The following is a 20,273-nucleotide window of genomic DNA, read 5'->3' as shown; positions in this document are numbered from 1 at the left end:
CCCAACTCCAGCTCCACCCCATACGGGGCGTGATCCGAGATGGCTATAGCCGAATATTCCCTTCCCTCTACTTTCGGGATTAGTGCCCTACTCATTATAAAGAAATCTATCCGGGAATAGGCTTTATGGACGTGGGAGAAAAAAAGAAAATTCTCTGGCCACCGGCCTGGCAAACCTCCACGGATCTATTCCCCCCCATCTGGTCCATAAACCCCCTGAGCACCTTGGCCGCAGCCGGCCTCTTACCCGTCCTGGACCTAGAACGGTCCAGTGCTGGGTCCAGCACCGTGTTGAAGTCCCCCCCCATTATCAAGCTCCCTGCCTCCAGATCCGGGATCCGACCCAACATACATTTCATAAATCTGGCATCATCCCAATTCGGGGCATATACGTTCACCAGTCCCACCCACACCCCATGCAACCTACCACTCACCATCACATATCGACCTCCATTATCCGCCACAATATTCATCGCCTCAAACGACACCCGCTTCCCCACCAGTATTGCAACCCCTCTATTCTTCACATCCAGCCCCAAGTGAAAGACCTGCCCTACCCATCCCTTTCTCAGCCTGACATGATCTGCCACCTTCAAGTGTGTCTCCTGAAGCATGACCACGTCTGCTTTCAGTCCCTTTAAGTGCGCGAAAACCCGGGCCCTCTTGACCGGCCCATTCAGGCCCCTCACATTCCATGTTATCAGTCGGATCAGGGGGCTACTCGCCCCCCCACCCCCTGCCGACTAGCCAGCCCCTTTTTTAGGCCAGCCACATGCCCGCGCCTCCCGCATCCTCCAGTCCCCCAGGTGGCAGACCCCCGCCCCGACTCCCTCTTCTACCTCCAGCTCCCCTCTGCCCAATACAGCAGCAACCCAGTTTCTCACCCCCCCCCCCCCCCCCCCACCCAGCCAGATCACCGTCCAGCCATTTTGCTCCCCCCATTACACTCCCGTACGTCAGCTGACTCCTGCTGCCCCCGGCCACTCCCGCCATTCTAATGACCCCTCAGTGTGGGAATCCCCCCACCTCCCCCCTGTCGATCAATGTGCGCTCTCCCCCAGCACTACCCTTCCCCCCAGGCCCTGTCCCTCCCCTCCCTAATGTGGGAAAAAGCCACAAACCCCCTGCTTTCCATCCGAGCCGGCCCCACCCCCTATGGCGCAGCTCCTTTTTCTGCAACCTCGCCCCAGCTCCCCAACCCCCCCCTTCATCAGCAGGCCCACACTCTCACACAGCCCCCACATCATACCTACTCACCCCTTCCCATTTTCCCTCTCCCCAACCTGAAACCAGAAGAACACCCCCAAAATACAGTAAACACCCCCCCACAACAAACCCCCAGTCCGAGTCCAGCTTTTCAGTCTGAATAAAGGTCCACGCCTCATCTGGCATCTCAAAATAGTGGTGAAGGTCCTGAAACGGGACCCACAATCGCGCTGGCTGCAGCATTCCAAACTTCACCCCCTTTCGATGGAGAACCGCCTTGGCCCGACTAAAACCAGCCCTCTTCTTGGCCACCTCCGCACTCCAGTCCTGGTAGACACGGATCTCCGTATTCTCCCACCTGCTGCTCCGTTCTTTCTTCGCCCATCTCAGGGCGCACTCTCTGTCCATAAAGCGGTGGAAACTCAGCACTACAGCCCTTGGCGGCTCGTTGGCTTTAGGTCTTCTTGCCAGGACCCGATGAGCCCCATCCAGCTCCAGGGGCCTCGGGAAAGCTCCCACGCCCATCAGCGTGTTAAGCATTGTAACTACATATGCCCCAGCGTCAGACCACTCCACTCCCTCAGGGAGACCCAGAATCCGAAGATTCTTCCTCATCGACTTGTTCTCCAGGTCCTCAAACTTCTCCTGCCACTTCTTGTGTAGTGCCTCGTGCACCTCCACCTTCACCGCCAGGCCCAAAATCGTTCTCTGAGGCCTTCTGCCGCACCTCTCGAATCGCCGCCCCTTGGGCCTTCTGGGTCTCCACCAGCTTTTCGATCGACGCCTTAATTGGCGCCAGCATTTCTGCTCTCAGCCCCGCAAAGCTATTTTAGAGGAACTCTTGCTGCTCCCGCGACCACTGCGCCCACGCTGCTTGATCTCCACCCACCGCCATCTTGCTTTTCCTCCCCCGCTCTCTTCGCTGCTACAAAACCACTTTTCTGGTCGCTCCACTCCTGGTCCACTCCATACAGTGCTGGGGGGACCTTACTATCACCTTCCCACACTGGGAACCGTCGTACAGGTGCCACTGGGGCTCCTCAAAAGGGCCCAAAAGCCTGTTCTTGGCGGGAGCTACCTAGGCATAGCCGCAACCGGAAGTCTCTTGGATGGTTTTGATAACCAGGATGAGCATTTTAAACCGAGGCATTGCCAGACCAGGAGGTAATGTAGGTCAGTGAACACAGGCAAGATGGGGGAATGCAGCATTTTCAGAGGGCTTTACAGAAATGGCTGGAGACAAGGGTCCAGCTGAGTAGGAGTCCAATGGTGAGCCTCTGGACTCAGTGCCTAAAGGACCTCTTGGAGATGCAGAGACAGGCAGGGAAACATCAGCAAAGTTGTCAGAGGCCGTCAACAGACTTCATGGAAGAATGGAGATGCCCAACCACATTTTGTCTGATGTCGTGGCTGTAACATCCAAACACATGTAAATCACCTTGGAAACCCAATTTCTGCTGGGGTTGCTTCAGACTTGCACACCATCACTCTAGCCAGGGGTGCATTTCAGCAATGACTAGGTGGAGAGCCACTTCCCTTCATGGAGTCAGGGAATATGCATCGGGAACGCAAAGTGAGAAGGAGCCAGATAGGCACCCGAGGGGTATCCACCCAAGACACTCCAAAGTTCCACCTCACCCCTACCAGTGATCCCATCAACTCCAGCAGGTTAGACTGAGAAAGTTAAATCTGCACCTGAGCAGGAAACCTCCGACCTCCAGAGGATGCCTGCCAAAGTTATCTCAGACACCAACACAAAGCAGTGAGCAGGTTGCCTCCACCTCAGTTGCGGATGTCGGGTTGCACCTAGACATAGGGGTCGGGTTGGAAAAATTAAGAAGTATTGAATGCACATTGGTGGCATGGGTGTTTATTGATTGTACATCGTCGTCACTTTTGTAAATAGATGTTGACTCTATCCAGCATATGCAATCAACATAAGATTTAACATATTTAAAACTACTTGTACCAAAATAATTCCAATTGGAAAATATATTATTATTATTATTGCAATGCGTCTCAGATCAACAAATGGAGCAAATGTCTATGAAAAAAAGGATATATTCAAAATTGTGAAAAACATTTGTTGTGTTTTTATATTCTTTCTAGGTTTAGCCTTTCCATGTTTCTTCATGCCCACGCTATGATGCATAGCATCGAACAGATTAACAATTCCACTTTATTACCGGGTGTAAAACTAGGATATGAAATTTATGATACCTGCTCTGATGTTATCACTGCAATACAAGCGACTACCAGGTTTATTTCACGATTTAATTCCTCGGACAGCAGAATTGAAGTTCACTGCGATTATACTGACTATATATCGAATGTAAAAGCAGTTGTCGGGGGTTTATTCTCAGAAATATCGATTGTAGTTGCACGATTGTTGAATCTGTACCTTATTCCACAGGTAAGTGTTTTTATTCTTTATTATCTGAAAAGTAACATTGTTTCTTCAATTCAACCATTCTATTTAATTTCAGATGTGGGCATTAGTGGCACGACCAGCAAATTTGTTCTATACCTAGTGGTATCGTCACTAAACGTGCAATCCAGAGACCTTGGGTAATTCTCTGGAGTCCCAGGTTCAAAACCCACCAGGGCAGATGGTGAAATTTGAATTCAATAAAAAAAAATTGGAATTAAAAGTCTGATGATGACGGTGAAACCATTGTTGATTGTCATAAAAGCCCATCTGGTTCGCTCATGTCCTTTAGAGAAGGAAATCTGCCGTCCTTCGCTGGTCTGGCCTACATGTGACTCCAGACCCACAGCAATGTGGTTGACTCTTAAATGCCCACTGAAATGGCCTAATAAGCCATCCAATTGAAGGGCAATTAGAGATGGACAAGAAATACTGACCCACCAGTGATGTCTACATCCCATGATTGAATGAGAAAACAAATCTGTTGTGTTTGGTCCTTTGTACTTTACGAAGGGATCCACCAAACACTTTGACTTGACCAAATTAGAATCTTTTATTCAGTCTTGTGTAGTAAGATAGCGATCTGATTTGGAGCACGTTATCATGGAATCTGTTAACTACTCCTCTGGAACTTGCACCTAGCACTGACCATTCACATGTATGTCTTATTACCCTTTCAATCTTCTTCTGAAGATAGCCGGATGTGTCTCCCCTTATATCGGAGTCACGGGTCACATGACCTTGGTCTCGAGACTGAATGGTGCTTCTGTACCACCACTTGCTGGTTGGAGGTCGCACACCATCCAGCTACGATATAGTGCATAGGCATACAAACACAAAAACTAGTTGTTCTGGAGTGGCAGTGGACAATCTTGTTGAGCCTCTGCAGTCCATGAGGTGCAGAATCCCACAATGCTGTGAGGTAGGGAGTTCCAGGATTCTGACCCAGCAACGATAAAGAAAGGCAATGGAATGTTTTGCAACTCGGAGTGAAACTTGGAGTTGATTGTTTTTCCATCAATTTGCTGCTCTTGTCTTTTAGGTGGTAGAGGTCTGAGATTTGGGAAATGCTGTGAAAGAAGAAACTTTGCTAAGTTGCTGCAATGCATACTGTAGATAATAGACATTGCTGCTACAGTGAGCAGATGATGAAGGGGTGATTGTTTTTAAATTCAATGGCTGAAATATCAATAACGATGACAGCTTTTTCTGGATGATATTGGGCTCCTTGAGTGTTGTTGGAGCTGCATTCATCCAGATAAATAGAGAGTATTCCATTACATTCCTGATTTATGTCTTGCAGCTAGATGGTGCAAAACTTTTGTGGATTCCATAGGTGTGTGACCCGCCACAAAATGACCAACCTCTGACCTCTTTCATAAGACCATAAGACATAGGAGCAGAATTAGGCCACTCGGCACATCAAGTCTGCTCCCCCATTCAATCATGGCTGATATTTTTCTCATCCCTATTCTCCAGCCATTTCCCCATAACCCCTGATCCCCTTATTCATCAAGAACCTGCCTATCTCTGTTTTAAAGTCAGTCAGTGATTTGGCCTCCACAGCCTTCTGCGGCAAAGAGTTCGACAGCTTCACCACCCTCTGGCAGAAGAACTCCCTCCGCATCTCTGTTTTGAAGGATCGTCCCTTTAGTCTAAGGTTGAAGCCTTGGGTTCTAGTTTTGCCTATAAGTGGAAACATCCTCTCCCCGTCCACTCTATCCAGGCCTCGTAATATCCTGTAAGTTTCAATAAGATCCCCCCTCATCCTTCTAAACTTCAACAAGTACAGGCACAGAGTCCTCAACTGTTCCTCACATGACAAGCTCTTCATTCCAGGGATCATTCTTGTGAACCTCCTCTGAACCGTTTCCAAGGCCAGCACATTCTTCCTTAGATACAGGGCCCAAGACTGCTCACAATACTCCAAATGGGGTCTGACCAGAGCTTTATACAGCCTCAGAAGTACATCCCTGCTCTTGTATTCTAACCCTCTCAACATGAATGCTAACATTGCATTTGCCTTCTTAACTGCTGTCTGAACCTGCGCAGTAACCTGAAGAGAATCTTGAACAAGGACTCCCAAGTCTCTTTGTCCTTCTGATTTCCTAAGCATTTCCCCATTTAGAAAATAATCTATACCTCCATTCTTCTTTACAAAGTGCATAACGTCACACGTTTCCACATTGTATTCCATCTGGCACTTCTTTGCCCACTTTCCTACCCTGTCCAAGTCCTTCTGCAGCACCCCCCTCTTCCTCAGTACTAACTGTTCCTCAACATATCTTTGTATCATCTGCAAACTTAGCAACAGTGCCTTCAGTTCCTTCTTCCAGATCATTAATGTATATTGTGAAAAGTTGTGACCCCAGCACTGACCCTTGAGGCACACCACTAGTCACTGGCTGCCTAAAAAATAATCTTTTATCCCCATTCTTTGCCTTCTGCCAGTCAACCAATCCTCTCTCCATGCCAGGATCTTACCCTTAACACCATGGGCTCTTAACATATTTAACAGTCTCCTATGTGGCACCCTGTCAAAGGCCTTCTGGAAATATAAATAAATAATTTCCCCTTGTTCACCTTTGTCTAACTTTCTTGGTACCTCCTCAAAGAACCCTAACAGATTTGTCAGACATGACCTCCCCTTGACAAAGCCGTGCTGACTCAGTCCTATTTTATCATGCACTTCCAAGTACTCAGCAATCTCATCTTTAGTAATGGAATCTGAAATCTTGTCAATGACCAAAGTCAGGCTAACCGGCCTATAATTTCCGATCTTTTGCCTCCCTCCCTTCTTAAACAACGATGTTACATTAGCCACTTTCCAGTCCTCTGGAACCCTCTCTGACTCCAGTGATTCCTGAAAGATCACCACCAATGCCTCCACAATCTCCGCAGCTATCTTCTTCAGAACTCTGGAGTGTAGTCCATCCGCTCCAGGTGATTTATCCACTTTCAGACCTTTCAGTTTCCCCAGAACCTTCTCCTTAGTGATAGCTACTACACTCACCTGAGCCCCCTGATTCTCCTGGAGCTCTGGCATCCCACTGGTGTCTTCCACCATGAAGACTGACGCAAAGTAACTATTCAGTTCCCATACCATTTCTTTGTTTCCTATTATTACTTCTCCAGCCTCATTTTCCAGTGGTCCAATGTCTATTTTTGCCTCTCTCTTACCTTTTATATATTGAAATAAATTCTTCCTATCTTCTTTTATATTATTAGCAAGTTTACACTCATATTTCATCTTCTCCCCCCTTATTGCTTTTTTGGTTGTCCTCTGCTCGCTTTTAAATGCTTCCCAATCCTTTGGCTTCCCACTAATGCTCGCCACTTTGTATGCTTTTTCTTTTGCTTTTATGCTGTCCTTGACTCCCCTCATCAGCCATGGATGTCTTGTCCTCCCCTCAGCATGTTTCCTCCTCCTTGGGATGAATTTCTGTTGTGCCTCCCGTATAGCCCCCCAAAACTCCTGCCATTGCTGTTCCACTGTCTTCCCTGCTAGGCTCCTTTTCCAATCAACTCTGGCCAGCTCCTCCCTCATGTTTTTGTAGTTACCCTTATTTAATTGTGATACTGTTGCATCTGATGCCAGCTTCTCCCTCTCAAGCTGCAGGATAAATTCATATTGTGGCCACTGCTCCCTAAGGGTTCCTTCACCTTAAAATCCCTAATCAAGTCTGCCTCATTACACATCACCAAATTCAGAATTGCCTGTTCCCTAGTGGGCTCTACCACAAGCAGTTCCAAAAAATCATCTCTTAGACATTCCACAAATTCCTTTTCTTGGGATCCACTACCAACCTGATTTTCCCAGTCCACCTGCATACTGAAGTCCCCCATGATAATTGTAATGTTGCCTTTTTTATATGCCTTTTCGATCTCCTGATTTATTTTCTGCCCCACATCCTGACTACTGCTAGAGGGCCTGTACCTAACTCCCATCAGGGTCTTTTTACCTTTGCGATTCCTCTACCCACAGAGATTCTATGCCTTCTGGTCATATATCGCTTCTTGCTATCGATTAAAATTAATTCCTTACTAACAATGCAACCGCGCCCCCTTTGCCCATCTGCCTGTCCTTTCGATAGGACGCATATCCTTGAATATTTAGATCCCAGCCCTGATCCCCTTGCAGCCACATCTCTGTGATGCCCACAACATCGTATCAGCCAATTTCAATGTGGTCAACAAGCTCATTGACCTTGTTCCGTATACTGTGGGTGTGTGCATGTAGGTACAACACCCTCAGTCCTGCATTGACCCCTTCTCATACTTGTCACCTTTTTAGATCTGCCTGAGGTTAGATTCCTGCCACCTTCCATACTTTCTGTTCTATTACGTGGTCTGAAACTTTACTAACCTCTCCTGAGCCCTCGGTTCCTTTAACTAGTTTAAAGTCCTCGTCATTAACCTGCATTTCTACCCTCTCCTTTAACTTTGATTGTCTAATTCTCCATACAACTGAACCCTCCCCCTCACTATTTAGTTTAAAGCACTATCTACTGTCCTAGTTATACGATTCGTCAGGACTCTGATCCAAGCATGATTCAGATGAAGACCGTCCTATCGGAACAGTTCCCGTCTTCCCCAATACTGGTGCCAATGTCCCATGAATTGAAACCCATTCCTTCCACAGCATTCTTTGAGCCACACATTTACCTCCTTAATCTTATTGATCCTATGGCAATGAGCTTGTGGCTCAGGTAGTAATCCGGAGATTATTATCTTTTTGGACCTGCTTTTTAAGTTAGCCCCAGCTGTCCATACCCGCTTAGCAGAACCTCTGTTCCTGTTCTACCTATGTCGTTGGTAACTACGTGGACCCCTACAACTGGATCTTTACCCTCCCACGCCAAGTTCCTCTGCAGCGCAGATGAGATATCCTGAACCTGAGCACCAGGTAGGTAACACAACCTTCAGGTCCTGGTAGAGAGAACAGTGTCAATGCCCCAAACTATACTATCCCCAATTACGACTACATTTGTTTTCTCCCCCAACTTGAATGACTCCCTGCATCACGGTGCTGTGGTCAGTTTGCTCATTCTCCCTGCAGTCTCCCTTTCCGTCCACACAGGGAGCAAGAATCTCAAATTTGTTGGACAAGTTCAGGGTCTGAGGCTTCTGCAACCCTACCTCCTGGATCTCTCTACCTGCCTCACTCATAGCCACACCCTCCTGTCCATGACCACTGGCCGAATTCAAGGTAGTTAATCTAAGGGGTGTGACTGTGGCCTGAAACACAGTGTCCAGGTAACTGTCCCCTTCCCTGATGTGTCACAGCGTCTGAAGCTCAGAATCCAGCTCATCAACTCTGAGCCGGAGTTCCTCCATCAACCAACACTTACTACAGACGTGCTCACTCGGAACCATAATGAGGTCCACCAGCTCCCACATCATGCAGGTAGAACACATCACCTGACCCTCCATGTCTATTTTATTTAATTAGTTTTTAATTTGTTTTTTAAATTTTTTTATTTAAATTTTTTTTTATATTTCTCCTTATTACCTCAGACTCAACACAATTTACAACAGTAATTTAAATGGATATTCAAATTTAGCACAGCTCCCTATTGGCCAATCAAATCACAGCCCTCCTTGATGTCTCTTTTAAGTTTTGCTTTAGTCCGAACTCACTGTCAGTTTCCGAGAATCAAGAGTAGCCCCTCTCCTCCCCCTCCTCCCCTCCACCTCCGCCTCCCCCTCCGCCTCCCCCTCCCTACTCCCCACTCCCCCTCCCCATTCCCACTGCCCTCTCCCCCCTCCCCCTCCCCGCTCCTCTCCTTCCCCCCTCCTCTCTCCCCCTCCGCCCCTCCCACACAGCGCTCTGCTTCTCCTGATGACTTAATTTCCCCCCCACAGCACTCTGCTTCTCCTGGTCACTTACCTTCCCCCCCACACGCACTCTGCTTCTCCTGGTCACTTACCTTCCCCCCCACACACACTCTGCTTCTCCTGGTCACTTACCTTCCCCCACAGCACTCTGCTTCTCCCGGTCACTTACCTTCCCCCACACACACTCTGCTTCTCCTGGTCACTTACCTTCCCCCCCACACGCACTCTGCTTCTCCTGGTCACTTACCTTCCCCCACACACTCTGCTTCTCCTGGTCACTTACCTTCCCCCACACACACTCTGCTTCTCCTGGTCACTTACCTTCCCCCACAGCACTCTGCTTCTCCTGGTCACTTACCTTCCCCCCCACACGCACTCTGCTTCTCCTGGTCACTTACCTTCCCCCACACACTCTGCTTCTCCTGGTCACTTACCTTCCCCCACACACACTCTGCTTCTCCTGGTCACTTACTTTCCCCCCCACAGCGCTCTGCTTCTCCTGGTCACTTACCTTCCCCCACACGCACTCTGCTTCTCCTGGTCACTTACCTTCCCCCACACACACTCTGCTTCTCCTGGTCACTTACCTTCCCCCACACACACTCTGCTTCTCCTGGTCACTTACCTTGCCCCACAGCACTCTGCTTCTCCTGGTCACTTACCTTCCCCCACACACACTCTGCTTCTCCTGGTCACTTACCTTCCCCCACACACACTCTGCTTCTCCTGGTCACTTACCTTCCCCCACACACACTCTGCTTCTCCTGGTCACTTACCTTCCCCCACACACACTCTGCTTCTCCTGGTCACTTACCTTCCCCCACACACACTCTGCTTCTCCTGGTCACTTACCTTCCCCCACACACACTCTGCTTCTCCTGGTCACTTACCTTCCCCCACACACACTCTGCTTCTCCTGGTCACTTACCTTCCCCCACACACACTCTGCTTCTCCTGGTCGCTTACCTTCCCCCACAGCACTCTGCTTCTCCTGGTCACTTACCTTCCCCCACAGCACTCTGCTTCTCCTGGTCACTTACCTTCCCCCACACACACTCTGCTTCTCCTGGTCACTTACCCTCCCCCCACACACACTCTGCTTCTCCTGGTCACTTACCTTCCCCCACACACACTCTGCTTCTCCTGGTCACTTACCTTCCCCCACACACACTCTGCTTCTCCTGGTCACTTACCTTCCCCCACAGCACTCTGCTTCTCCTGGTCACTTACCTTCCCCCACACACACTCTGCTTCTCCTGGTCACTTACCTTCCCCCCCACACGCACTCTGCTTCTCCTGGTCACTTACCTTCCCCCACAGCACTCTGCTTCTCCTGGTCACTTACCTTCCCCCACACACACTCTGCTTCTCCTGGTCACTTACCTTCCCCCACAGCACTCTGCTTCTCCTGGTCACTTACCTTCCCCCCCACACACTCTGCTTCTCCTGGTCACTTACCTTCCCCCCCACACACTCTGCTTCTCCTGGTCACTTACCTTCCCCCACACACACTCTGCTTCTCCTGGTCACTTACCTTCCCCCCCACACGCACTCTGCTTCTCCTGGTCACTTACCTTCCCCCACAGCACTCTGCTTCTCCTGGTCACTTAATTTCCCCCACACACACTCTGCTTCTCCTGGTCACTTACTTCCCCCCCCCCCCCCCCCCACAGCACTCTGCTTCTCCTGGTCACTTACCTTCCCCCACACACACTCTGCTTCTCCTGGTCACTTACCTTCCCCCCCACACACACTCTGCTTCTCCTGGTCACTTACTTTCCCCCACACACACTCTGCTTCTCCTGGTCACTTACTTTCCCCCACACACACTCTGCTTCTCCTGGTCACTTACCTTCCCCCACACGCACTCTGCTTCTCCTGGTCACTTACCTTCCCCCACACACACTCTGCTTCTCCTGGTCACTTACCTTCCCCCCCACACACTCTGCTTCTCCTGGTCACTTACCTTCCCCCACACAGCACTCTGCTTCTCCTGGTCACTTACCTTCCCCCACACACACTCTGCTTCTCCTGGTCACTTACCTTCCCCACACACACTCTGCTTCTCCTGGTCACTTACCTTCCCCCACAGCACTCTGCTTCTCCTGGTCACTTACTTTCCCCCACACACACTCTGCTTCTCCTGGTCACTTACCTTCCCCCACACACACTCTGCTTCTCCTGGTCACTTACCTTCCCCCACAGCACTCTGCTTCTCCTGGTCACTTACCTTCCCCCCCCCCCCCCCCCACAGCACTCTGCTTCTCCTGGTCACTTACCTTCCCCCACACACACTCTGCTTCTCCTGGTCACTTACCTTCCCCCACACGCACTCTGCTTCTCCTGGTCACTTATCTTCCCCCACAGCACTCTGCTTCTCCTGGTCACTTACTTTCCCCCACACACACTCTGCTTCTCCTGGTCACTTACCTTCCCCCCCACACACACTCTGCTTCTCCTGGTCACTTACCTTCCCCCACACACACTCTGCTTCTCCTGGTCACTTACCTTCCCCCACACACACTCTGCTTCTCCTGGTCACTTACCTTCCCCCACACACACTCTGCTTCTCCTGGTCACTTACTTTCCCCCACACACACTCTGCTTCTCCTGGTCACTTACCTTCCCCCACACACACTCTGCTTCTCCTGGTCACTTACCTTCCCCCACACACACTCTGCTTCTCCTGGTCACTTACCTTCCCCCACAGCACTCTGCTTCTCCTGGTCACTTACCTTCCCCCACAGCACTCTGCTTCTCCTGGTCACTTACCTTCCCCCACACACACTCTGCTTCTCCTGGTCACTTACCTCCCACCCCCCCGCAAAGCACTCTGCTCCTCCTGGTCACTTACCTTCCCCCACACACACTCTGCTTCTCCTGGTCACTTACCTTCCCCCACACACACTCTGCTTCTCCTGGTCACTTACCTTCCCCCACACACACTCTGCTTCTCCTGGTCACTTACCTTCCCCCACACACACTCTGCTTCTCCTGGTCACTTACCTTCCCCCACACACACTCTGCTTCTCCTGGTCACTTACCTTCCCCCACACACACTCTGCTTCTCCTGGTCACTTACCTTCCCCCACAGCACTCTGCTTCTCCTGGTCACTTACTTTCCCCCACACACACTCTGCTTCTCCTGGTCACTTACCTTCCCCCACACACACTCTGCGTCTCCTGGTCACTTACCTTCCCCCACAGCACTCTACTTCTCCTGGTCACTTACCTTCCCCCACAGCACTCTGCTTCTCCTGGTCACTTACCTTCCCCCACAGCACTCTGCTTCTCCTGGTCACTTACCTTCCCCCACACACACTCGGCGTCTCCTGGTCACTTACCTTCCCCCACAGCACTCTGCTTCTCCTGGTCACTTACCTTCCCCCACAGCACTCTGCTTCTCCTGGTCACTTACTTTCCCCCACACACACTCTGCTTCTCCTGGTCACTTACTTTCCCCCCCACAGCGCTCTGCTTCTCCTGGTCACTTACCTTCCCCCACAGCACTCTGCTTCTCCTGGTCACTTACCTTCCCCCACACACACTCTGCTTCTCCTGGTCACTTACCTTCCCCCCCACACACACTCTGCTTCTCCTGGTCACTTACCTTCCCCCACACACACTCTGCTTCTCCTGGTCACTTACCTTCCCCCACACACACTCTGCTTCTCCTGGTCACTTACCTTCCCCCACAGCACTCTGCTTCTCCTGGTCACTTACCTTCCCCCACACACACTCTGCTTCTCCTGGTCACTTACCTTCCCCCACACACACTCTGCTTCTCCTGGTCACTTACCTTCCCCCACACACACTCTGCTTCTCCTGGTCACTTACCTTCCCCCACACACACTCTGCTTCTCCTGGTCACTTACCTTCCCCCCCACACACACTCTGCTTCTCCTGGTCACTTACCTTCCCCCACACACACTCTGCTTCTCCTGGTCACTTACCTTCCCCCACACACACTCTGCTTCTCCTGGTCACTTACCTTCCCCCACAGCACTCTGCTTCTCCTGGTCACTTACCTTCCCCCACACACACTCTGCTTCTCCTGGTCACTTACCTTCCCCCACACACACTCTGCTTCTCCTGGTCACTTACCTTCCCCCACACACACTCTGCTTCTCCTGGTCACTTACCTTCCCCCACACACACTCTGCTTCTCCTGGTCACTTACCTTCCCCCACAGCACTCTGCTTCTCCTGGTCACTTACCTTCCCCCACACACACTCTGCTTCTCCTGGTCACTTACCTTCCCCCCCACACGCACTCTGCTTCTCCTGGTCACTTACCTTCCCCCACAGCACTCTGCTTCTCCTGGTCACTTACCTTCCCCCACACACACTCTGCTTCTCCTGGTCACTTACCTTCCCCCACAGCACTCTGCTTCTCCTGGTCACTTACCTTCCCCCCCACACACTCTGCTTCTCCTGGTCACTTACCTTCCCCCCCACACACTCTGCTTCTCCTGGTCACTTACCTTCCCCCACACACACTCTGCTTCTCCTGGTCACTTACCTTCCCCCCCACACGCACTCTGCTTCTCCTGGTCACTTACCTTCCCCCACAGCACTCTGCTTCTCCTGGTCACTTACTTTCCCCCACACACACTCTGCTTCTCCTGGTCACTTACTTCCCCCCCCCCCCCCCCCCACAGCACTCTGCTTCTCCTGGTCACTTACCTTCCCCCACACACACTCTGCTTCTCCTGGTCACTTACCTTCCCCCACAGCACTCTGCTTCTCCTGGTCACTTACCTTCCCCCACACACACTCTGCTTCTCCTGGTCACTTACTTTCCCCCACACACACTCTGCTTCTCCTGGTCACTTACTTTCCCCCACACACACTCTGCTTCTCCTGGTCACTTACCTTCCCCCAAACACACTCTGCTTCTCCTGGTCACTTACCTTCCCCCACACGCACTCTGCTTCTCCTGGTCACTTACCTTCCCCCACACACACTCTGCTTCTCCTGGTCACTTACCTTCCCCCCCACACACTCTGCTTCTCCTGGTCACTTACCTTCCCCCACACAGCACTCTGCTTCTCCTGGTCACTTACCTTCCCCCACACACACTCTGCTTCTCCTGGTCACTTACCTTCCCCACACACACTCTGCTTCTCCTGGTCACTTACCTTCCCCCACAGCACTCTGCTTCTCCTGGTCACTTACTTTCCCCCACACACACTCTGCTTCTCCTGGTCACTTACCTTCCCCCACACACACTCTGCTTCTCCTGGTCACTTACCTTCCCCCACAGCACTCTGCTTCTCCTGGTCACTTACCTTCCCCCCCCCCCCCCCCACAGCACTCTGCTTCTCCTGGTCACTTACCTTCCCCCACACACACTCTGCTTCTCCTGGTCACTTACCTTCCCCCACACGCACTCTGCTTCTCCTGGTCACTTATCTTCCCCCACACACACTCTGCTTCTCCTGGTCACTTACCTTCCCCCCCACACACACTCTGCTTCTCCTGGTCACTTACCTTCCCCCACACACACTCTGCTTCTCCTGGTCACTTACCTTCCCCCACACACACTCTGCTTCTCCTGGTCACTTACCTTCCCCCACACACACTCTGCTTCTCCTGGTCACTTACTTTCCCCCACACACACTCTGCTTCTCCTGGTCACTTACCTTCCCCCACACACACTCTGCTTCTCCTGGTCACTTACCTTCCCCCACACACACTCTGCTTCTCCTGGTCACTTACCTTCCCCCACAGCACTCTGCTTCTCCTGGTCACTTACCTTCCCCCACAGCACTCTGCTTCTCCTGGTCACTTACCTTCCCCCACACACACTCTGCTTCTCCTGGTCACTTACCTCCCACCCCCCCGCAAAGCACTCTGCTCCTCCTGGTCACTTACCTTCCCCCACACACACTCTGCTTCTCCTGGTCACTTACCTTCCCCCACACACACTCTGCTTCTCCTGGTCACTTACCTTCCCCCACACACACTCTGCGTCTCCTGGTCACTTACCTTCCCCCACAGCACTCTACTTCTCCTGGTCACTTACCTTCCCCCACAGCACTCTGCTTCTCCTGGTCACTTACCTTCCCCCACAGCACTCTGCTTCTCCTGGTCACTTACCTTCCCCCACACACACTCTGCGTCTCCTGGTCACTTACCTTCCCCCACAGCACTCTGCTTCTCCTGGTCACTTACTTTCCCCCACACACACTCTGCTTCTCCTGGTCACTTACTTTCCCCCCCACAGCGCTCTGCTTCTCCTGGTCACTTACTTTCCCCCCCACAGCGCTCTGCTTCTCCTGGTCACTTACCTTCCCCCACAGCACTCTGCTTCTCCTGGTCACTTACCTTCCCCCACACACACTCTGCTTCTCCTGGTCACTTACCTTCCCCCACACACACTCTGCTTCTCCTGGTCACTTACCTTCCCCCACACACACTCTGCTTCTCCTGGTCACTTACCTTCCCCCACAGCACTCTGCTTCTCCTGGTCACTTACCTTCCCCCACACACACTCTGCTTCTCCTGGTCACTTACCTTCCCCCACACACACTCTGCTTCTCCTGGTCACTTACCTTCCCCCACACACACTCTGCTTCTCCTGGTCACTTACCTTCCCCCACACACACTCTGCTTCTCCTGGTCACTTACCTTCCCCCCCACACACACTCTGCTTCTCCTGGTCACTTACCTTCCCCCACACACACTCTGCTTCTCCTGGTCACTTACCTTCCCCCACACACACTCTGCTTCTCCTGGTCACTTACCTTCCCCCACAGCACTCTGCTTCTCCTGGTCACTTACCTTCCCCCACACACACTCTGCTTCTCCTGGTCACTTACCTTCCCCCACACACACTCTGCTTCTCCTGGTCACTTACCTTCCCCCACACACACTCTGCTTCTCCTGGTCACTTACCTTCCCCCACACACACTCTGCTTCTCCTGGTCACTTACCTTCCCCCACACACACTCTGCTTCTCCTGGTCACTTACCTTCCCCCACACACACTCTGCTTCTCCTGGTCACTTACCTTCCCCCACACACACTCTGCTTCTCCTGGTCACTTACCTTCCCCCACACACACTCTGCTTCTCCTGGTCACTTACCTTCCCCCACAGCACTCTGCTTCTCCTGGTCACTTACCTTCCCCCACACACACTCTGCTTCTCCTGGTCACTTACTTTCCCCCCCCCCCCACAGCGCTCTGCTTCTCCTGGTCACTTACCTTCCCCCACAGCACTCTGCTTCTCCTGGTCACTTACCTTCCCCCACACACACTCTGCTTCTCCTGGTCACTTACCTCCCCCCCCCCCGCAAAGCACTCTGCTTCTCCTGGTCACTTACCTTCCCCCAAACACACTCTGCTTCTCCTGGTCACTTACCTTCCCCCACACACACTCTGCTTCTCCTGGTCACTTACCTTCCCCCACACACACTCTGCTTCTCCTGGTCACTTACCATCCCCCACACACACTCTGCTTCTCCTGGTCACTTACCTTCCCCCCCACACGCACTCTGCTTCTCCTGGTCACTTACCTTCCCCCACAGCACTCTGCTTCTCCTGGTCACTTACCTCCCCCCACACACACTCTGCTTCTCCTGGTCACTTACCTTCCCCCACACACGCACTCTGCTTCTCCTGGTCACTTACCTTCCCCCACACACGCACTCTGCTTCTCCTGGTCACTTACCTTCCCCCACACACACTCTGCTTCTCCTGGTCACTTACCTCCCCCCACACACACTCTGCTTCTCCTGGTCACTTACCTTCCCCCACACACACTCTGCTTCTCCTGGTCACTTACCTTCCCCCCCACACACACTCTGCTTCTCCTGGTCACTTACTCCCCCCACACACACTCTGCTTCTCCTGGTCACTTACCTTCCCCCACACACACTCTGCTTCTCCTGGTCACTTACCTTCCCCCACACACACTCTGCTTCTCCTGGTCACTTACCTTCCCCCACACACACTCTGCTTCTCCTGCTCACTTACCTTCCCCCACACACACTCTGCTTCTCCTGCTCACTTACCTTCCCCCACACACACTCTGCTTCTCCTGGTCACTTACCTTCCCCCACACACACTCTGCTTCTCCTGGTCACTTACCTTCCCCCACACACACTCTGCTTCTCCTGGTCACTTACCTTCCCCCACACACACTCTGCTTCTCCTGGTCACTTACCTTCCCCCACACACACTCTGCTTCTCCTGGTCACTTACCTTCCCCCACACACACTCTGCTTCTCCTGGTCACTTACTTCCCCCCCCCCCCCCCCCAACAGTAATTTAAATGGATATTCAAATTTAGCACAGCTCCCTATTGGCCAATCAAATCACAGCCCTCCTTGATGTCTCTTTTAAGTTTTGCTTTAGTCCGAACTCACTGTCAGTTTCCGAGAATCAAGAGTAGCCCCTCTCCTCCCCCTCCTCCCCTCCACCTCCCCCTCCCCCTCCGCCTCCCCCTCCCTACTCCCCACTCCCCCTCCCCATTCCCACTGCCCTCTCCCCCCTCCCCCTCCCCGCTCCTCTCCTTCCCCCCTCCTCTCTCCCCCTCCGCCCCTCCCACACAGCGCTCTGCTTCTCCTGATGACTTAATTTCCCCCCCACAGCACTCTGCTTCTCCTGGTCACTTACCTTCCCCCCCACACGCACTCTGCTTCTCCTGGTCACTTACTCCCCCCCCCCCCCCCCCCCCCCACAGCGCTCTGCTTCTCCTGGTCACTTACCTTCCCCCACACACACTCTGCTTCTCCTGGTCACTTACCTTCCCCCACAGCACTCTGCTTCTCCTGGTCACTTACCTTCCCCCCCACACGCACTCTGCTTCTCCTGGTCACTTACCTTCCCCCACACACTCTGCTTCTCCTGGTCACTTACCTTCCCCCACACACACTCTGCTTCTCCTGGTCACTTACCTTCCCCCACACACACTCTGCTTCTCCTGGTCACTTACTTTCCCCCCCACAGCGCTCTGCTTCTCCTGGTCACTTACCTTCCCCCACAGCACTCTGCTTCTCCTGGTCACTTACCTTCCCCCACACACACTCTGCTTCTCCTGGTCACTTACCCTCCCCCCACACACACTCTGCTTCTCCTGGTCACTTACCTTCCCCCCCACACACTCTGCTTCTCCTGGTCACTTACCTCCCCCCACACACACTCAGCTTCTCCTGGTCACTTACCTTCCCCCCCACACACACTCTGCTTCTCCTGGTCACTTACCTTCCCCCACACACACTCTGCTTCTCCTGGTCACTTACCTTCCCCCACAGCACTCTGCTTCTCCTGGTCACTTACCTTCCCCCACACACACTCTGCTTCTCCTGGTCACTTACCTTCCCCCACACACACTCTGCTTCTCCTGGTCACTTACCTTCCCCCACAGCACTCTGCTTCTCCTGGTCACTTACCTTCCCCCACACACACTCTGCTTCTCCTGGTCACTTACCTTCCCCCCCACACACACTCTGCTTCTCCTGGTCACTTACCTTCCCCCACACACACTCTGCTTCTCCTGGTCACTTACCTTCCCCCACAGCACTCTGCTTCTCCTGGTCACTTACCTTCCCCCACACACACTCTGCTTCTCCTGGTCACTTACCTTCCCCCACAGCACTCTGCTTCTCCTGGTCACTTACCTTCCCCCACAGCACTCTGCTTCTCCTGGTCACTTACCTTCCCCCAGACACACTCTGCTTCTCCTGGTCACTTACCTTCCCCCCCACACACACTCTGCTTCTCCTGGTCACTTACCTTCCCCCACACACACTCTGCTTCTCCTGGTCACTTACCTTCCCCCACAGCACTCTGCTTCTCCTGGTCACTTACCTTCCCCCACACACACTCTGCTTCTCCTGGTCACTTACCTTCCCCCACAGCACTCTGTTTCTCCTGGTCACTTACCTTCCCCCACACACACTCTGCTTCTCCTGGTCACTTACCTTCCCCCACACACACTCTGCTTCTCCTGGTCACTTACCTTCCCCCACACACACTCTGCTTCTCCTGGTCACTTACCTTCCCCCACAGCACTCTGCTTCTCCTGGTCACTTACCTTCCCCCACACACACTCTGCTTCTCCTGGTCACTTACCTTCCCCCACAGCACTCTGCTTCTCCTGGTCACTTACCTTCCCCCACACACACTCTGCTTCTCCTGGTCACTTACCTTCCCCCCCACACGCACTCTGCTTCTCCTGGTCACTTACCTTCCCCCACAGCACTCTGCTTCTCCTGGTCACTTACCTTCCCCCACAGCACTCTGCTTCTCCTGGTCACTTACCTTCCCCCACACACACTCTGCTTCTCCTGGTCACTTACGTTCCCCCACACACACTCTGCTTCTCCTGGTCACTTACCTTCCCCCCCACACACTCTGCTTCTCCTGGTCACTTACCTTCCCCCACACACACTCTGCTTCTCCTGGTCACTTACCTTCCCCCAAACACACTCTGCTTCTCCTGGTCACTTACCTTCCCCCACACACACTCTGCTTCTCCTGGTCACTTACCTTCCCCCACACACACTCTGCTTCTCCTGGTCACTTACCATCCCCCACACACACTCTGCTTCTCCTGGTCACTTACCTTCCCCCCCACACGCACTCTGCTTCTCCTGGTCACTTACCATCCCCCACACACACTCTGCTTCTCCTGGTCACTTACCTTCCCCCACACACACTCTGCTTCTCCTGGTCACTTACCTTCCCCCACACACACTCTGCTTCTCCTGGTCACTTACCTTCCCCCACACACACTCTGCTTCTCCTGGTCACTTACCTTCCCCCCCACAGCACTCTGCTTCTCCTGGTCACTTA

At 52.4% G+C, this 20,273-nt stretch overlaps 1 protein-coding gene across 1 annotated transcript in view; it reads left to right on the top strand.

The window, feature by feature from the left end:
• The window catches only part of LOC140411475 (G-protein coupled receptor family C group 6 member A-like), a 161,279-nt gene that overhangs the window by 73,548 nt on the left and 67,458 nt on the right, over positions 1 to 20,273 (top strand). The window contains exon 7 of the mRNA XM_072500572.1: positions 3,315 to 3,618. Coding sequence (XP_072356673.1) covers positions 3,315 to 3,618 — 304 coding nt within the window. The remainder of the gene's footprint in view (positions 1 to 3,314; positions 3,619 to 20,273) is intronic.

The sequence above is a fragment of the Scyliorhinus torazame genome, chromosome 4 (genome assembly GCF_047496885.1).
Source record: "Scyliorhinus torazame isolate Kashiwa2021f chromosome 4, sScyTor2.1, whole genome shotgun sequence".
Lineage (NCBI taxonomy): Eukaryota > Metazoa > Chordata > Chondrichthyes > Carcharhiniformes > Scyliorhinidae > Scyliorhinus > Scyliorhinus torazame.
This window is presented reverse-complemented; position numbering and strand designations above follow the sequence as displayed.